The sequence below is a fragment of the Hypanus sabinus genome, chromosome 10, assembly GCF_030144855.1.
Source record: "Hypanus sabinus isolate sHypSab1 chromosome 10, sHypSab1.hap1, whole genome shotgun sequence".
Classification (NCBI taxonomy): Eukaryota; Metazoa; Chordata; class Chondrichthyes; order Myliobatiformes; family Dasyatidae; genus Hypanus; species Hypanus sabinus.
In genome coordinates, this window is record NC_082715.1 from 90,842,203 (window position 1) to 90,859,653 (window position 17,451).

The 17,451-nt window shown below is 39.5% G+C and overlaps 1 protein-coding gene across 12 annotated transcripts in view; it reads right to left on the reverse strand.

Moving 5' to 3' along the window:
• LOC132400854 (regulating synaptic membrane exocytosis protein 1-like) overlaps window positions 1-17,451 on the reverse strand; it is a 554,853-nt gene that overhangs the window by 329,359 nt on the left and 208,043 nt on the right. For 10 of the 12 annotated variants that reach the window (XM_059982306.1, XM_059982308.1, XM_059982307.1 and 7 more), the window contains one exon: window positions 8,580-8,657. The exons of the other annotated variants lie outside the window; for them this stretch is intronic. In XM_059982306.1, coding sequence (XP_059838289.1) covers window positions 8,580-8,657 — 78 coding nt within the window. The remainder of the gene's footprint in view (window positions 1-8,579; window positions 8,658-17,451) is intronic. 12 annotated transcript variants of the gene reach the window in all.

Here is a 17,451-nt window from a genome sequence, read left to right on the forward strand (position 1 = left end):
AAGATTATGTTTGATAAAATGATGAAAAGACAGGACAAAATGGACAAGAAAATTAAAAACTTGGAAGAAACAATGGGAGACACCATTGATAGAGTGAATAAAATGGAAGATAATATTTCTACCTGGACATCAGAAAGAAAATGGTTGTTGGAAAAAGTGGATGTATTTGAAAATTTTAGCAGATGAAATAATATTAAGATTGTTGGACTTAAGAGGGAGAGGATCCAATAAATTTTTTTCAAAAATGGATTCCGGAAATTTTGGAAATGGAAGAAGGAACCCAGTTAATTGAAATTGAAAGGGCTCACAGAGCCTTAAGATCAAGACCTCAAGCTGATCAAAACCCACGATCAATCTTGATAAAATGCTTAAGATATCAAGATAAAGAAAAGATCCTGAAGGTGGCTGCCTAATATGCCAGAAAGAGAAACGGGCCATTGATGATAGAAGGGAAAACAGTTCTTTTCTCTCCTGATATAAGTTATGACCTTTTGAAGAGAAAGAAGGAATTTAACCCAGCGAAAAAAGTTTTATGGGAAAAGGGTTATAAATTTATATTGTGCCACCCGGCAACCCTGATAATTTTTTGGGTGATGGAAAAAGAAGGTCTCTTACTGATTATCAGGATGCGGAAGAATTTGCACAAGAACTCCCAAATATTCATTAACCACTGCCAAAGATTTAAAAGTGAAACGGATTAAAGATGAAGACAGGGACAGTGAATGGAGTTGATGAACATTTAAGGACAGAAGAATATTTAAATATATTCTTAATTATATGATACAGGGGGAGAAAGGTAAAAATTTGAGAAATATTAATCCAGAGTAGTGATATTATTTTTTCTTTTCTTATATATACTTTTTTATGTTACGGGGGAGCTGGGGGAACTTCGGATCGATTGCTATGGGATTCATGTGTGTAATCATGGCGATTGCCATGACCCATACAATGGAGGGGGGTAATTTTGTGTTTTTTTTTAATTCACATTAGTGGGAGGGTATTTTTTTTCTTTATAATCTATTTTTCTTTAATCTTTCTGTCTTTGCCTGGACAATCGGGGGAGAGGGGGAGACACATAGCAACATGGAGAATCTTAAAAAGATTCCCCAAGGTATTTCGAAAGTTGAAAAGTTAGGTATTACTATAGACTGGAGTAACCCTGTTAAAAATAATGACTAATTTACTGAATTTTTTAAGTTTTAATGTTAATGGGCTTAATGGACTGGTGAAAAGAAAAAGAATTTTAACATACATTAAGAAAATGAAAATAGATATAGCTTTTAGCTGCATTCCACTTGAAAAAATTACTTATAATTTAAGAGATGAATATGAAATATTTCTGAAAAATTGGCACCCTTATTTACAAAAGATAGGATTAAATATATAGATGCTCCGAAGATAAAATTATTGGTTATTTGGGGAAAGAAATAAATATATATACTAAAGCTATTATGAACTCCATGGAGCATGTGGGGATCTTCCGATATCCAGGCGTTCTTTCTTTCTTTCTTTCTTTCTTTTTTTTTCTCTTTCTACAGGGATATGTTAGGGGCGAAGGGTCAAGGGGAGGGGGGAAGGGTTGATAAATCTTTTTTCCTTCTGTAGCCATTTGAAAATTTAATTTAAAAAAATTATTAAAAAAATACCAGAGAGTAGTGAATCTGCAGAATTTGTTGCCACAGGCAGCTGCGGAAGCCAGGTTTTAGGAACATTTAGGGCAGAGGTTGATAGATTTTTGATTGGTCAGGGCATGAAGGGGTACGTGGGGGAAGGTAGGAGATTGAGGTTGAGAGGGAAAATAGATCAGCCATGATGAAATGGCGAGCAGACCCGATGGTCCAAACAACCTAATACTGCTTTTATATCTTGTGGTCTTATATTTATATAATTAAATTAAATAAGTCATGCATAAAGAGAGGAAAACATAGTGAGGTAGTGTTCATGGGTTCATTGTCCATTCAGCAGTAAGATGGTGGAGGTGAGGAAGATTTTCCTGAAACATTGAGTGTGTGACTTCAGTCTCCTATTCCTCCTCCTTCATAGGAGCAATGTGATGGTGATGGTGGTCCTTAATGATGGATGCTGTCTTTTTGAGGCATTGCCTTTTAAAGGTGGCCTCAATGCTGGAGAGGCTATGACAGAGCTGGTTGAGTTTACAGGTTTTTCTGATCCTGTGCAGCAGCCCCTCCATGCCAGAGGGTGACGCAACTAGTTAGAATGCTCTCTACGGTTCACCTGTAGAAATTTGCAAGTGTCCTTGGTGACATACCAACTCTCCTCAAACTGCTAATGAAATACAGACGCTGGCATGCCTCCTTTGTAATTTCATCAATTATGTTGGGGTTAGGATAAATCTTCAGAGATGTTGACACCCAGGATCTTGAAACTGCTCACCCTTTCCGCTGCTGATTTTTTGATGAGGACTGGTGTTTGTTCCGTTGGATTCTCCTCGAATTCAATGAAAGTGGCGTCACTGGTAGACATGGTTGTAAAGAAGGCTTTTGGCATCCTGGCATTCAGAAATCAAAGTATTGAGTATAGGAGTTGGGATGTTATGGTGAGGTTGTATAAGACATTGGTGAAGCCCAACTTGGAGTATCATGTGCAGTTCTGGTCACCTAACTGTAGGAAGGGTAGCAGTAAGATTGAAAGAGTGCAGAGAAGATTTACTAGGATGTTGCTGGGTCTTCAGAAGTTGAGTTACAGGGAAAGATTGAACAGGTTAGGACTTTATTCCTTGGAGCATAGAAGAATTAGGGGAGATTTGATAGAGGTTTACAAAATTATGAGGGGTATAGACAGAGTAAATGCGAGTAGGCTCTTTCCATTTAGATTAGGAGAGATAAATATGAGAGGACATGGCATTAGGGTGAAAGGGGAAAGTTTTAGGGAGAACGTTGGGGGAACTTCACTCAGAGAGTGGTGGGAATGTGGAATGAGCTGCCATCTGACGTGGTAAATGTGGGCTCACTCTTAAGTTTTAAGAATAAATTGGATAGATACATGGATGGGAGAGGCCCGGAGGGTTATGGATTGGGTGCAGGTCAATGGGACTGGCAGAATAAAGTTTCGGCAGACTAGAAGGGCTGAATTGCCTGTTTTCTGTGCTGTAGTCTTCTACGGTTCCTGAAGTCTACAATCACTTTCTTGGTTGTACTGATGTTGAATGCAAAGTTATTGTTGCAACACAACTCAACCAGCTGATCTATCTTGTTCTGGTACCCTCCTCATCACCATCTGAAATTCTGCCAACAATAGCTGTATCATTGGGAAACTTATAGATGACATTTGAGCTATGCCTAGCACACTATCATAGGATTCTGTGCCATTAACAAAAAAATGTATCCTTTAAGTAATTTATAATATAATTGCATATGAGAATACTGAGCAGGAGAGGCCACTTGGACCCTCAATCTTGTTGCACCATTTAATAAGATTGCTGCTGAACCTACTATAACACCAATTCCACATTCTTGCTTAACCATAGTGACCTTGCAGGCTATTGTTTAATCAAATGCCACAATGACTGAAACCATTATAAATATGCAGATTCACGTAAATCTTAGAAAGATTTTATCTGTATAACGGTAGTTATGACAGTTTACGAAAATGTGCCATAGTTCCTTAGGAGACACTGGTTGCATAAAGGGAAAGAGAGTTTAAAAGAAGCAAGTAGGGACAGCCATCACATTTCATGCACGACAGTTCCTGAGGAGACACTGGACTGTGTAGGACAGAGTTTAAATGAAGCAAGCTTGGACAGCCAACATATTTTGCATGCCACAGTTCCTGAGGAGACATTGAGTAGTGTAGATGGAGAGATTAAAAGAAGCAAGCAGGGGCAGCCAGAACATTTTGCGCATCATTTCCCGAGGAGACATTGGATTACGCATAATTAGGCACTTGGCAACCCCACTGAAGAGAATTTAGATTTAAGCAGGGTGGGCCAGTGACAGAGTGGGGAAGTTGAGGCTTTTGCTCATCAAGGCTTCAGAGAGGAGAGGTAGAGGCTGTAGGGAGATTATTTTTTTCTTTTTTTTTCTTATTATGCATTTAGAGCAGTGGGGATGCCAGGCAGGACAGTGAAATGCTCCTCTTGGTGCATGTGGGAAGGCAGGGAGACCTCCACTGTTCCTGACAAATACACCTCCAGGAGTGCATCCAGCTGCAGCTTCTAAAAGACGGTGTTAATGAGTTGGAGCTGGAAGTGGATGAACTTCGTATCATTCGGGAGGCTGAGGGGTTGATTAACAGGGCACAGAGAGAGGTAGTTACACACAAGGTACAGGACACAGGTAACTGGGTGACCTTCAGGAGGGGGAAAGGGGATAGGCAGCCACTGAAGAGTATCCCTGCGGCTGTTCTCCTCAACAATAGGTATAAAATTTTGGATACTGTGCTATTGAGAGGATGACCTAGAAGAGGTCTGGCTCTGGTGTGTTGCCTCCCAGGTGCCAGGGTTAAGGACATCCTGGATCGAGTCTACAATATTCTTAAGTGGGAGGGTGACAGCCAGAGGTCATGCTCCATATAGGTACTAATGACACGGATAAGACTGGTGTTGAGGTCCTGCAAAATGGGTTCAGGGAGGACAGGACTTCCAGGGTTGTGATCTCAGGATTGCTACCCACGCCACATGCGAGTGAGGCCAGAAATAGGAAGATCATATAGTTTAACACTTGGTGCAGGAGAACCATCTTTGGATCATTGAGCTCTCTTTTAAGGAGAGGAAGGTGGGAACTGTACAGAAGGGATGGTTTGCACCTGAACTGGAGGGGAACTAATATCCAAGGAGGATGGTTTGCTGGTGCTCCATGTGAGGAAGGTGTTATGAAAGTTTAAACTAGAGTTATAAGGGGGTAGAAACCAAAGTGCCAGAACAGATACTGTAGTGGAGTGGTTGTGGAGAAATATGTTGTTAAGCCTACATATAAAGTCAGGTCGAGCATGCTGAGACTTGCGTTCTGAGCTGCATATATTTAAGTGCAAGGGGTATTGCTGGAAAGACAGATTAAGTTAGGACATGGATCAGCCATAGAATTATGACATTGTAACCATTAGTGAGACTTGGTTGCAGGAGCAGCAGGACTGGCAGCTCAATTTCCAGGGTTTTGTTGTTTTAGATTTGATAAAGTGGGAGGGGTGGTGTTACAAGTTAGGGAAAATGTCACAGTAGTGCTCAGACAGAACAGACTGGAGAGCTCGTCTAGTGAGGCTTTATGGATGGAATTGAAAAATCAGAAAAGTATGACCACGTTATTAGGATTATATTATAGACCACCCAAAAGTCTGCAGACTTAGCACAGCAAATTTGTAGAGAGAACTCAGACTGCTGTAAAAAATTTAACATTGTGATGGTAGGTGCTTTTAACTTTCTTCATATTGACTGGGACTCCTATTGTTGATAGGAAAGAATTCGTCAAATGCATTCAGAAAAGTTTCATAGACTCCCAATTGGACAGAGTGTGATATGAGTTATTAGGGAATGAGACAGGGGAGGTGAGAGAGGTTTTTGTAGGGGAACACTTTGCATTTAGTGATCATAGTGTCATTTATTTCAAGGTAATTATGGAAAACGATAGGACTGGTCCTTGGGTTGAGATTCGAATTTGGAGTAAAGACACTTTTGATAGGTCAAAAAGAATCTGGCAAGTGTGGATTGTTATAGTTTGTTTTCTGGCAAAGGTGTACTTGGGAAGTAGAAGGGCTTTAAAAGTGAAATTTTGTGAGTGCACATTTCATATGTTTCTTTCAGAATAAAAGGGCAAGAACAACATGTTTAGGAAACCTTGGTTTTTTAAAGATATTGAGGCCTTGGTTAAGAAAAATGTTGTATAGCAGGTATAGGCAGGTAGGAACAAATGAAGTACTTGAGGACTATAAGAAATGCTAGAGGACACTTAAGCAGGAAATTAAAAGGGCTGAAAGAAGGCACGAGGTTGCTCTAGCAGACAAGGTGAAGGAGAATCCCAAGGGAGTCTACAAATACTTTAAGAGCAAAAGGATAGCAAAGGACAAAATTGTTCCTTTGAAAGATCAGAGTGATAATCTACGTGTGGAGCCGAAAGAGATGGGGGGGGGGGGGGAATCTTAAACAGATTTTTTGCAGCTATATTTATTCAGGAGATGGACACAGAGTCTATAGAAATGAGGAAAAACAGCAGTGAGGTCATGGACCCAATACAGATTATGGAGGAGGAGCTGCCATGAGGCAAATTAGGGTAAATAAATCCCCAGGGCAAGACAATGTGTTCACTTGGATCCTGTGGCAGGCTAGTGCAGAAATTGTAGGGGCTCTAGCAGAGAGGTGTAAAACATTGTCAGCCACGGGTATGGTGCCAAATGATTGAAGGATAGCTAATATTGTCTATTGTTCAAGAAAGGCTCTAGGAATAAGATAGGAAATTATTGGCCTGTGAGCCTAAAATCAGTAGTGGGAAAGTTATTGAATGGTATTGTAAGGGACTGGATATATAGGTACTTGGTTGGACTGAGAGTGATTAGTGACAGTCAACAAGGCTTTGTGCATGGTAGGTCATCTTGAACTAACCTTACTGAGTTTTTTGAGGGAGTTACCAGCTAAGCTGAAAAAGTCAAAGCAGTGGATGTTGTCCACATGGACTTTAACAAGGCATTTGACAATGCCCTGCATGGGAAATTGATCAAGAAGGTTCATTCATCTGGCATTGAAGATGAAGTAGTAAATTGGATTAGACATTAGCTTCAAGGGAGAAGCCAGAGAGTGTTAGTAGATGGTTACTTCTGACTGGAGACCTGTGACTAGTAGTGTGCCACAGGGTTCGGTGCCGGGACCATTGCTGCTTGTCATCTATATCAATGATCCAGATGATAATGTGGTAAAGGGGATCTGCAAATTTGCAGATGACACCAAAATTAGGGGTGCAGTGGACAGTGAGGAAGACTATCAAATTTTGCAGTGGCATTTGGATCAACTTTAAAAATGGGCTGTATTCTGGCAGATGTAATTTAACACAGTCAAGTGTGAGGTGTACTTTAAGAGGACAAATAAGGGCAGGATTTACATGGTGAGCAATAGGGCACTGAGAAGTGTGGTAGAACAGAGGGATCTGTGAATACAAATCCATAATTCCTTGAAAAAGGTGTTGCAGGTAGATAGGGTCATAAAGAAATCTTTTGGCACATTAGCCTTCATGAATTAATGTACTGAGTACAGGAGATGTTATGTTGTGTTGAAGTTGTATAAGATATTGGTGAGGCATAATTTAAAGTATTGTGTGCAGTTTTGATCACCAACCTACAGGAAATGTATAAATTAGGTTGAAAGAGTACAGAAAAAATTTAGAAGAATGTTACCTGGACTTGAGGACCAGCATTATAGGTAAAGGCAGAATAAGGTTGTTCCCTTGTTCCCTAGAACATGGAAGATTTGATAGAGGTATAAAAAATTATGATGAGTATATAAAGGTAATTACAAGCAGGCTTTTTTCACTGAGGTTGGGTGAGACTACAACTAGAGGTCATGGGTTAAGGATGAAAGGTGAAATGTTTAAGAGGGACCTGATGGGGAACTTCATCACTCAGAGGGCAGTGAGAATTGAAATGAGTGGCCAGCGCAAGTGTTGGATGTGGGTTCGATTTCAATATTTAAGAAAAATTTGGATAGGTATGTGTAGGGGAGGGGTATAGAGGACAATGGTCTGGGTGCAAGTCATTGGGACAAGGTAGATTAATGGATCAACACTGATAAGCTGAGCTGAAGGGCCTGTTTCTGTGCTGAAGTGTTATGTAACTCTTTTAGAGTACTTTTAATATTATATAATGATACAATGGGAATATGAGAACCTGATGAAAGATAGTTTTAAATATAATATTCTACAAACTGATCCCTAATTTTAATCTTTTAGCAAAATTTGCTTACCTATATACCTTCCCTATTTCAACATTTCATTTGTACCTATTTTACTGTTTAGTTTCTGATGTCTTTTTTTTTATCCTGTGTTGTTCATTTCTGAATTGAATGGTGATGACCCACATACTTGGCTTAGTCACAAGTAAACTGGATGTCATATTACTCAGTTTACCTTACTGACATTATACCAACTGCTTTTTCAATATCGCTTCACTGAATGCAGCAATTTCATGCAAAATTTGCAATCAGCTTCATCACTAATTTTTTCCCTCTGTAAAATTTGATTGTAATATTCTGGGCAATTCTGAGATTGATCTCTGAATGACCTGGGAGTTCACAGCCACACAGCCAGAGCCCTACAACAACAAGTTGCCCATATCACATACAAAAATGCATGTACCACACCACTGAAAAGAAAGAAACTAGAATCTCTAAGTTCAAATAATGTTATACAAGTATCTATTTTAATACCAACTACCTAATAATTTACAGCAGTAATCAAAATTAAGGAGCTCATAATTAATGTCTCATTTGACTGTTTTACTGTGAAATAGCAGTACCAATGAAATCAGTTAAATAATTTAAGCAATTAACAAGGCTTCTTTTAAGTCCTTAAATACTGTATTTCTTGCACAAAGTATTATGAACACAACTTTGTAAAATGTAGAATGGATAAAACAAAACATACTGGTCCAAATCTGGAGAAGAATACCTCTTGCTGAGTCTCTTCGTTGGTCTTGATGGCAATTCATTCCATTGGGATAAGCTATAAAAGTCATAGTTTGTATTATTATTTTATCCTTTGTAATCTTGTTACAGGATATACTGTACTGCATGTTGTACTGAGCTGAAGAAACAGTATCCCTTCTGCTGGTCTCTTCTGGGCTGAATTCAAAAATGTATCTATTTTGAATGCATGATTAATTTAAATGAAAGCTATTTTCTGGACGACAAGCTTCATATTTTGCTTTTACAAAGATTTAATTAAAAACACCACAGAATGCAACAGGAAACATAAAGAATTACATGTACTTCAAATACGTACATGTATTTGAAGATGCATGAACAAAACACACACTGCATATACTAACAAATACATTATATCTAAGTGCAAATCTTGTGATGGATGCAGGTTTGACGATATATAGCACTGATTCTATAGAACATGGAACATAGAACAGTACAGTACAGGCCCTTCAACCCATAATGTTGTGTTGAACTAGTAATTAAATGCCTAACTTAATTAATCCCTTCTGTGTATACAATACCCATATCACTGACTAATGGCCTCTTAAACATCTCTATTGTATGCCTCCACTCTAGGAGCACTTTCCAGGCACCCACCTCCGACTATGTTTTTTTAAAAAAAAATTGCCCTGTACACAACCTTTGAAAATACCCTGTCTCACTTAAATGCATGCCTCTGTTAATTATTTCAACCCTGGGAAAAAGATAACAGTTGTCTATGCTTCTCATAATCTTATAAATTTCTATCAGGACTCCCCTCTACCACTTCAAAGAAAGTGACCCAAGTTTAGCCAAACTCTCCTTAAAGCACCTGCCCTCTAGCCATGGCACCATTTTGGAAAACCTCTTCTCATCCTCTCCAAACCCTCCACATACTTCCCAAAACGGGGGCAATCAGAACCAAATGCAATATTCCTGATGCAGACTAACTAGAGTTTTATGAAGCTGAAACATAACTTCCTAATTCTTGAACTCAATGCAATGACTAATAAAGGCAAGCATTCATAATAGCTTTATCAATCTGTGCAGTCACTTTCAGAGAGCTATGGATTTGGACTCCAAAGTCCAAAGGAGGTACATCAACACTGTTATGGGTCTTGTCATTAATGGCATACTGTCCCTTTACATTTGTTCTGACAAACTGCAACACTTCACTTTTGGCTGGAATTAAACTCCATCAGCCATTTTGCCACCCATATCTGCAACTGATTTATCTCTTGCTGTAAACTTTGACCATTGTCTACAATATCCACAATGCTTGTATCATCTGCACGCTTAGTAACCCACCCTAATAACTCATTTATATATAAGTAGTGGTCACAGTATCGATCCCAGCAGGGCACCAATTCTGAATCCAAATAGGCAAGTCACTATGAAATACATACATCATATTCTACTAGGTGAACTTCAAGAAGAACCTTGTCAATCACCTTACTAAAATCCAGGTTGAAAAAACTCCAAAGCTTAACCTTCATGAATCATGTTTGTCACCTTATTGAAAAACTCAAACAAGTTAGTAGGAGACAACTTGCCTGCACAAAACCATGCTGGCTGTTCTTAATTAGGCAATGGTTTTCCAAATGTTCATAAATCCAATCCCTTAGAATCCATTCCAGTAGCTCCCCTACTGGTGATATTTTCCTTCTTCAAAAACAGAACAACATCAACTACTCATCAGTCCTTTGGGACCTTGCCTGTGGCTAGAATGGACATGAACATCTTGGTCTAGGCCCTGGTAATCTTATCTCTTGCCTCTCTCAATAACCTGAGGTATACTACATCATGTAGTGGGGATTTATCCATCTTAATGTCGTCTAAGAAACCTAGCACCAGCTCCTTATTCATCTTATAATGCCTTATTAGCACACTGATCTTGCAATCTTCCACATCCTTCTCCTTAGTAAATAACGTCACAAAGTGCTCATTTTGAACCTTGCCCACATCCTCCATCACCAAACACACGTTCTCTCCTTTATCAGCAACATCATTTTAATGGGAGCTAACACAAAAATTTTAGAGCTTTCAGATTTTTTGTTCTATTTTCAGATAGTTTGCTTTGGGTTGAAGGCTCACTTACCTGCAAGTGCCTCACATCCCTCGGATCACAAGAGATAGACATAAAGGGATGCAGACAAAGACAATTTGCTGCACACATGTAACAAACTAACAATTCTAAAGACTATAAAGGGAGAAACAGACAAACACAATTACAAATGAGCCAGTGGATTTTAAAATCACATTTTATTCCAAATCAAATTTTTAAAAAAATTTAAATGAACAATCTTTAATATTCAATGAGTGGGCTTTATACACAACTTAACTGTGCAAACGGTACTGGAATTGGTTTGGAGTAATTTAAAATGCATGCAAAATTTAAAATGTAGTATGCAGCTCTCACTCCTAATATTTGTTGATTTGTTTCCAAAGACCACCAAGAGGGATACAGTCCACTTAAACACTGCAAAAAACCAAGCTTAACTAGTTAACTGAATATCAAAATTAATGTAATTTCTTACAATATGAGAACATATATTCTGCTTTTTCATCGAAGTAGCAAATAGAGAAGTTTATTTGTCTCCCTCCTGAGAATATCTGTTGCTTTTAACACACACATTTATGAAGTGAAAATTCTTCATGAGGGTGCCTGTAGAGTGCTGATTTTTTGAATGTGTAAAACTTGATTGCCTCCACAATCACATACAGGAACAACTCAGCTCATTCAATAAGCACTCAGATAGAGTTCAGTCAGGATCATTGGTTTCAAAGGAAATTATCAATGAAATCAATTGCATAGCCTTCCCATTGTAAACTTAGTATTTTTGCAAACTTTGCTAGGGCATATTAGCTTATCAGGGTCAGACATGAGTTTCCTACCTCTTGGTCAACCAAAAGAGATTCTGGATTGATCGGATGACTGCCTGCTCTATGTAGCTTAGAACTACACTGAATTTATCCCATGTATTGTTGGATCTGTATAGTTTCTATACAGACATTCTCTTCAATATTCACACCAAAATGAGTCTTCCATTTATTTTGATGTGATTTAATTTTTTTTTACGAAGTACTACTTAGGTCACTTCTGCAAGTCAGAGTAGCCATACAATAAATAAGCAGCAGTCCTATAAGTATGTGAACATTCTTGCAGTTTAAATATTGTTCTCCATTGTCAATTCCAGATTTTAGAGGCCATGTTCAAGTCCTATGTTCTGAAAATATTCACCTAACCCTTCAATAAGACCAGAAGACATAGGTGCAGAATTAGGCCATTTGACCCAACAAGCTACTCTGCCATTCTATCACAGCTGATGTATTATTCCTTAAACCCCATTTTCCTGCTTTCTCCCACTTCACCTTTGACACCCTTACTAATAAAGCACTATCAACCTTTGCCGTCTGTGGCAATGTATTCCATAGATTCACCACCATTTGGCTAAAGAAATTCCTCTTTTTTCTGAAGGGATGTGCTTGTATTCGGAGACTATGCCCTCTGATCCTAGACTCTCCCACTATCAGAAACTTCTTCTCCATGTCCATTCTATCCAGGACTTTCAATATTTGATAAGTTTCAATGAGATTCCTCTCATTCTTCTAAACTTCAGCTAATACTGGTCCAGAGCCATTAAATACTCCTCATATATTAACATTTTCATTCCTGGGATCATTCTCAGATCATCTGCCGGTATGACACATTTAACAGGCTAACATTTTTAAGGTTTGTAAAATATTCAAGATTTCTGAAAATATTGTGAATTAGTTTAAGAATGTTACTAAATTAACCAAAGTGGAGGAGCACAACTCTATAAACTGTAACAGGGGGAAGCTACATTTCCTGAAAAAGGAACACATTTCAATAGTCCTAAAGTGGAAAGCCCTATCTTAAAAACAGATGCAGTGAAAAAAGGAAAACTGAGGAAAAAGGCATTGTGTTAGAGTTGCAGACTTTATAAGAGACAAGTTGGGAGGAGGTGTGGTCAAGGACCTACACAGCCCTTCCAGAAGAGTCAAAGATTTATACTTTCCTCCTTGTCTCTTGAATTCAGTCCTCATTATACTGCCTCCACTACATCAGTGACACCAACTGTAGACAAGGCAATTAAGAGATGTGCTTTTCTTGAATCTGGTAGCATAAGTAAAACAGGTATATCAAATCCAGCCATGTGGATAATATAAATTCCCTGAACCTAACAGTGTGCGCAATGCCCTAATCAGCACAGAATTGTACAGCACAGAAACAGGCCCTTCAGCCTGCTATCTCTGCACCCATTTATGCTAATCACATGTGGCTAAATTAGGTCCATAGCCCTCTATACACTCACATTTCAAGTTCTTGTATAGATTGTTGCAAGTATATCTACCTCTACCACCATCTCAGGGAGCACATTCCAGATTTCAACAACACTGTGTGAAAATGTTCTACCTCAGATCCTGCCTCTCACATTCAGCTTTCTTGACTTAGACACACCTCAATGGGAAAAAGATTCCTTATATCTGCCCTCCTCAAAACTTTGTATACCTCAGGTCTTTCTTCACCACACCAGGGAAAACAAGCACAGCCTATCCAATCTCACCTTACAACTAAAACAATCTGTATCAGGTAACGTCCTGGTGAAGCTCTCTGCATCATCTCAGTCATTATGACACCCTTGCAGTACGATGAACAGAACTGCAAAAAAGTATTCCAAATGTGGTCTAACTAATGTTTCTTTCAAATTGAAAGATGTATTAAATTCAATGCAATGGCCAATTAAAACGTACCCAAACTGCCTGTGTACTTTCATAGATTTACATCCTTATTTCTTGAACCCAACAGTGCAAGTGATGGGCTTTTCCAGAATGCAGCAGTATGAGTAATGTGGGTTTCTTGAGCTAGATTGTGTGTATAATGCACACTTCTCAAACACAGCAGTGTGAGTGATGCTTGTTGTCGAATCACAACGTGGGTTTTGTTTGGATCTTCAACCTGGCAGTGAGCGTGAAGTGCATTTCCTGAAGCCAGCAATACAAGTGAAATGCAACTGTTGAATCCTGCCTCAAGAGTGTGGTGCACTTCCTAGAGGCTGGCAAGGCACAAATCCAATGGCAAGAGGGAGTCGCGTTTTGTGCGTATAGCACTGTGAATAGTTTGAATTTCTTAATATCAGCACCATGAACGACGTACCCTTTCTGAATCTGACATGTGAATGAAGTGCATTTCCTGAAGGTGGCAGTGTGAGCGATGTATATATGCTGAACACAACAGCATGAGCACAGTATTCTTCCAGGACAAACTTTAATTTGTTGGACCTAGTTCCTCTAGGCAGGTGGGGAGTGCTTAATCGCATTCTGAACTTGTAGAGGGCTTTGGGATTTTTATGGGGTGGGTAATTTTGAAGGTTAATACTGTTGTGGACTGGTAGGGACAAAGGTTTTTAAATTTCTTCTTTTAATATTCATTCTTCTTCAACAGCTTTATTTTTAATGTTACCGGTTATTGAGCTATAGGAGCGCTGTGGAGTGGAGTGGAGTAGAACAGAGAGATCTGGGAATATCATGAGACACATGTAACGTTCAGCTATATCAGCTCGTACGTATCTAGGGGAGATCCCGTCCCCCGCCCAACATTACCTCACAGTTGCGTCATTTGCTGTGCAAAGCCACCTGATATGGCCTCAAACATCAATCATCAGCCAGCACACAATGTACATTTTACAAATTACACTTTATAAATCTTACTTGAACTATGAGATTAATAAAGATACAATACAAAAAGGAATGAACGGAAACAAAAAAAGGCACCACACTTATCAAAGTTCAGTTTCTTCGTGCACACACAGTTGGAGCTTCCTTCTTCCCTTGATCCGCTCCGACCCTACGACTCATAGCTCGAGGCCACCCGAAGTGATCGACCAGAGCACTCCCAGCACGTCTGTCTTCCTCTCGATCTCCCCTCCAACTCCCCGCCAAAACTCCTGTTTCCCAGCCAGCATATGCTGTCCCAGAGAGCCTATCACCCCAAAAGAAGAATAACATGGATACCCATTGGTTCATTCGCTCTCTTATCAATAGAATAACCAAAACAAACGGCAGCGAGAGAGTCTTCTCAGCATTTAGAATAACCAAGAAGCCAGTTTAATTAACATACGCAGTAACATAAAGAAGAAACCCCTTACACACAAGAGCAGAATTAGGCCATTTGGCGCATCAAATTTGCTTGACATTCCATTATGGCTGAATTATTATCCATCTCAATCCTAATCTCCTGCCTTCTTCCTGCAACCTCTCTTACGGTGACTAATCAAGAACCCTTGCTTTAAATATACCCAATGATTTGGCCTCCACAGCTGTGTGTGATAGTGAATTCCACAGATTCACCACTCTCTGGCTAATGAAATTCCTCCTCATCTGTTCTCATCTCATTTGCAATTTTCAAGTCCTTCAGAACCATTCCAGAATCTGGTGATACTTAAAAGATCATTGCTAATGCCTCCACAATATCTTCAGCTACCTCTTTCAGAACCCTGGTGTGTAGTCCATCTGGACCAGCTGCCTTATCTACTTTCAGACTTTTAAGCTTCCCAAGCACCTTTTCTTTGGTAATAGCAACTACATTCACTTCTGCCCCCAACACTCTCAAATCTTCTGGCATACTGCTAGCATTTCCCACAGTGAAGAATGATGCAAAATATTTATTCAGTTTGTCTGCAATGTTTGTCATCCCATTACTACCACTCCAGCATCATTTTCCAGCTGTCCAATTTCACCTCTCCTTTACTCTTTATATACAGTACAGGCAATCCCCGGGTTATGTACGAGTTCCATTCCTGAGTCCCTCCTTAAGTCAGATTTGTAGTAAGTTGGAACAAGTACATCCGGTATTATTTAGCATCAGTCAAATGTTTGTCTTAGTATATAGTATATATTTTACCTTTCTATGCATATAAAACACTTAAGAAACATAAGTATTCCAATAATTAAACCACTGTGTTGTTTAGTAATAATTGTAGCTTTCATCAGGGCACAGCCTTTCACATGCTCCATTATTCTCACTTTATCCATTATCCTTTAAAATTGTTCCAATCGTTGACCGACTGTAGCCTAACTCTTTTCCAATAACTGATGACATTTCACCTCTTACCAAATGCTTTATTATTTCCACTTTATTTTCAATCGCGATTGCTTCCCATCAATGGAACAGAAACACTGCAGGCAGCGGGTCCTGACCTGCGCCAGCTCCCAAGGTCCGCTGGGTCCTAAGGACCACTGCACTGAACTCCCCAGGTCCTAAACTGAAACTGCACTGAGACAGGTTAAATGGGACAAGTGGGGGCTGTGCTGGGTTTGGGTATTTGATCCTTCACAATATTCCGCGTGGGATTTAAACTGGAGGTGGCAGTGTTTTTTTTTTACAAGGTCGAGTTGTGAGCTCAACATTAACCCAGCACAGATGGCACGGGAGTCACTGGATCGACATCAACCCAGCACGGGAGCGGACTGTCACTAAATCGAACTTGGGAACCTCCATTCTCTAGCCCGGTGTTGATCTGACTGTGCACCAGCTGACCGGAACGGGCGGGGTCAGGGTGAATCTTACTAAAAAAAATTTAAGCCAAATACAAAGTTAACCACTCAACACAGTGTCAACGGCAACGACTTAAAATGGCAGAGAGCATCACAATCCAACTTAAAATGGTAGACGGTGTTCTCCTATCTCGGTTCGTAAGTACGAGTTGTCCGTAAGTCAGTTGTTCGTAACTCAGGGACTACCTGTATCTAAAAAAATACTTATGGTATCCTCTTTATATTATTGACAAGTTTACCTTTATGTTTTATCTTTTCTTATGGCTGTATTTCTTCCCTTCTGTTGTTTTTAAGAACTTCCCAATCCTTTAACTTCCCACTAGATTTTGCATTATTATACTCCCTCTCTTCTGCTTTATTGCTGTCTTTGACTTCCCTTGTCAACCATGGTACTCTCATCCTCCCTTTAGAATACTTCATCTTCAGGATTTATCTATCCTCTACTTTCTGAATTGCCCCAGAAACTCTAGCCATTACTGTTCTGCTGTGATCTCTGATTCCAATCAACTTTGGCCAGCTTCCCTCTCATGCCGCTGTAATCCCCTTTAGTCCAGTGTAATACTGATATATCTGACATCTTCTCCCTTTCAAACTGCAGGGTGAATTCTATCATATTGAGAGGCATTGATCATGTGGATAGTCAGAGGCTTTTTCCCAGGGCTGAAATGGTTGCCACAAGAGGGCGCAGGTTTAAGGTGCTGGGGAGTAGGTACAGCGGAGATGTTAGGGGTAAGATTTTTTTTACGCAGAGAGTGGTCAGTGTGTAGAATGGGCTGCCGACAACGGTCATGGAGGCAGATACGATAGGGTCTTTTAAGAGACTTTTGAACAGGTACATGGAGCTAAAAATAGAGGACTATGGATAAGCCTAGTAATTTCTAAGGTAGGGACATGTTCCGCACAACTTTGTGGGCTGAAGGGCCTGTATTGTGTTGTAGGTTTTCTATGTTTCTATATTATGATTACTTACTTCTAAGGATTCCTTTACCTTAAGCTCCCTAATCAATAATGATTCATTACACAAAACAAAACCATAATTGTTTTTCCCATTGAGGGCTCAAGCAAAAGCTGCACTAGAAAGTCATCTTGTAGATATTTCACAATTCTCTCTCCTGGGATCCAGCACCAATCTGACTTTTCCAAATTGCCTGCATATTGAAAACCCCCATGATTATTGTAACATGGTCCTTTTTACATGCCTTATCTATGTCCCATTGTAATTTATATTCTACACCTTGGCTACTGTTCAGAGGCTC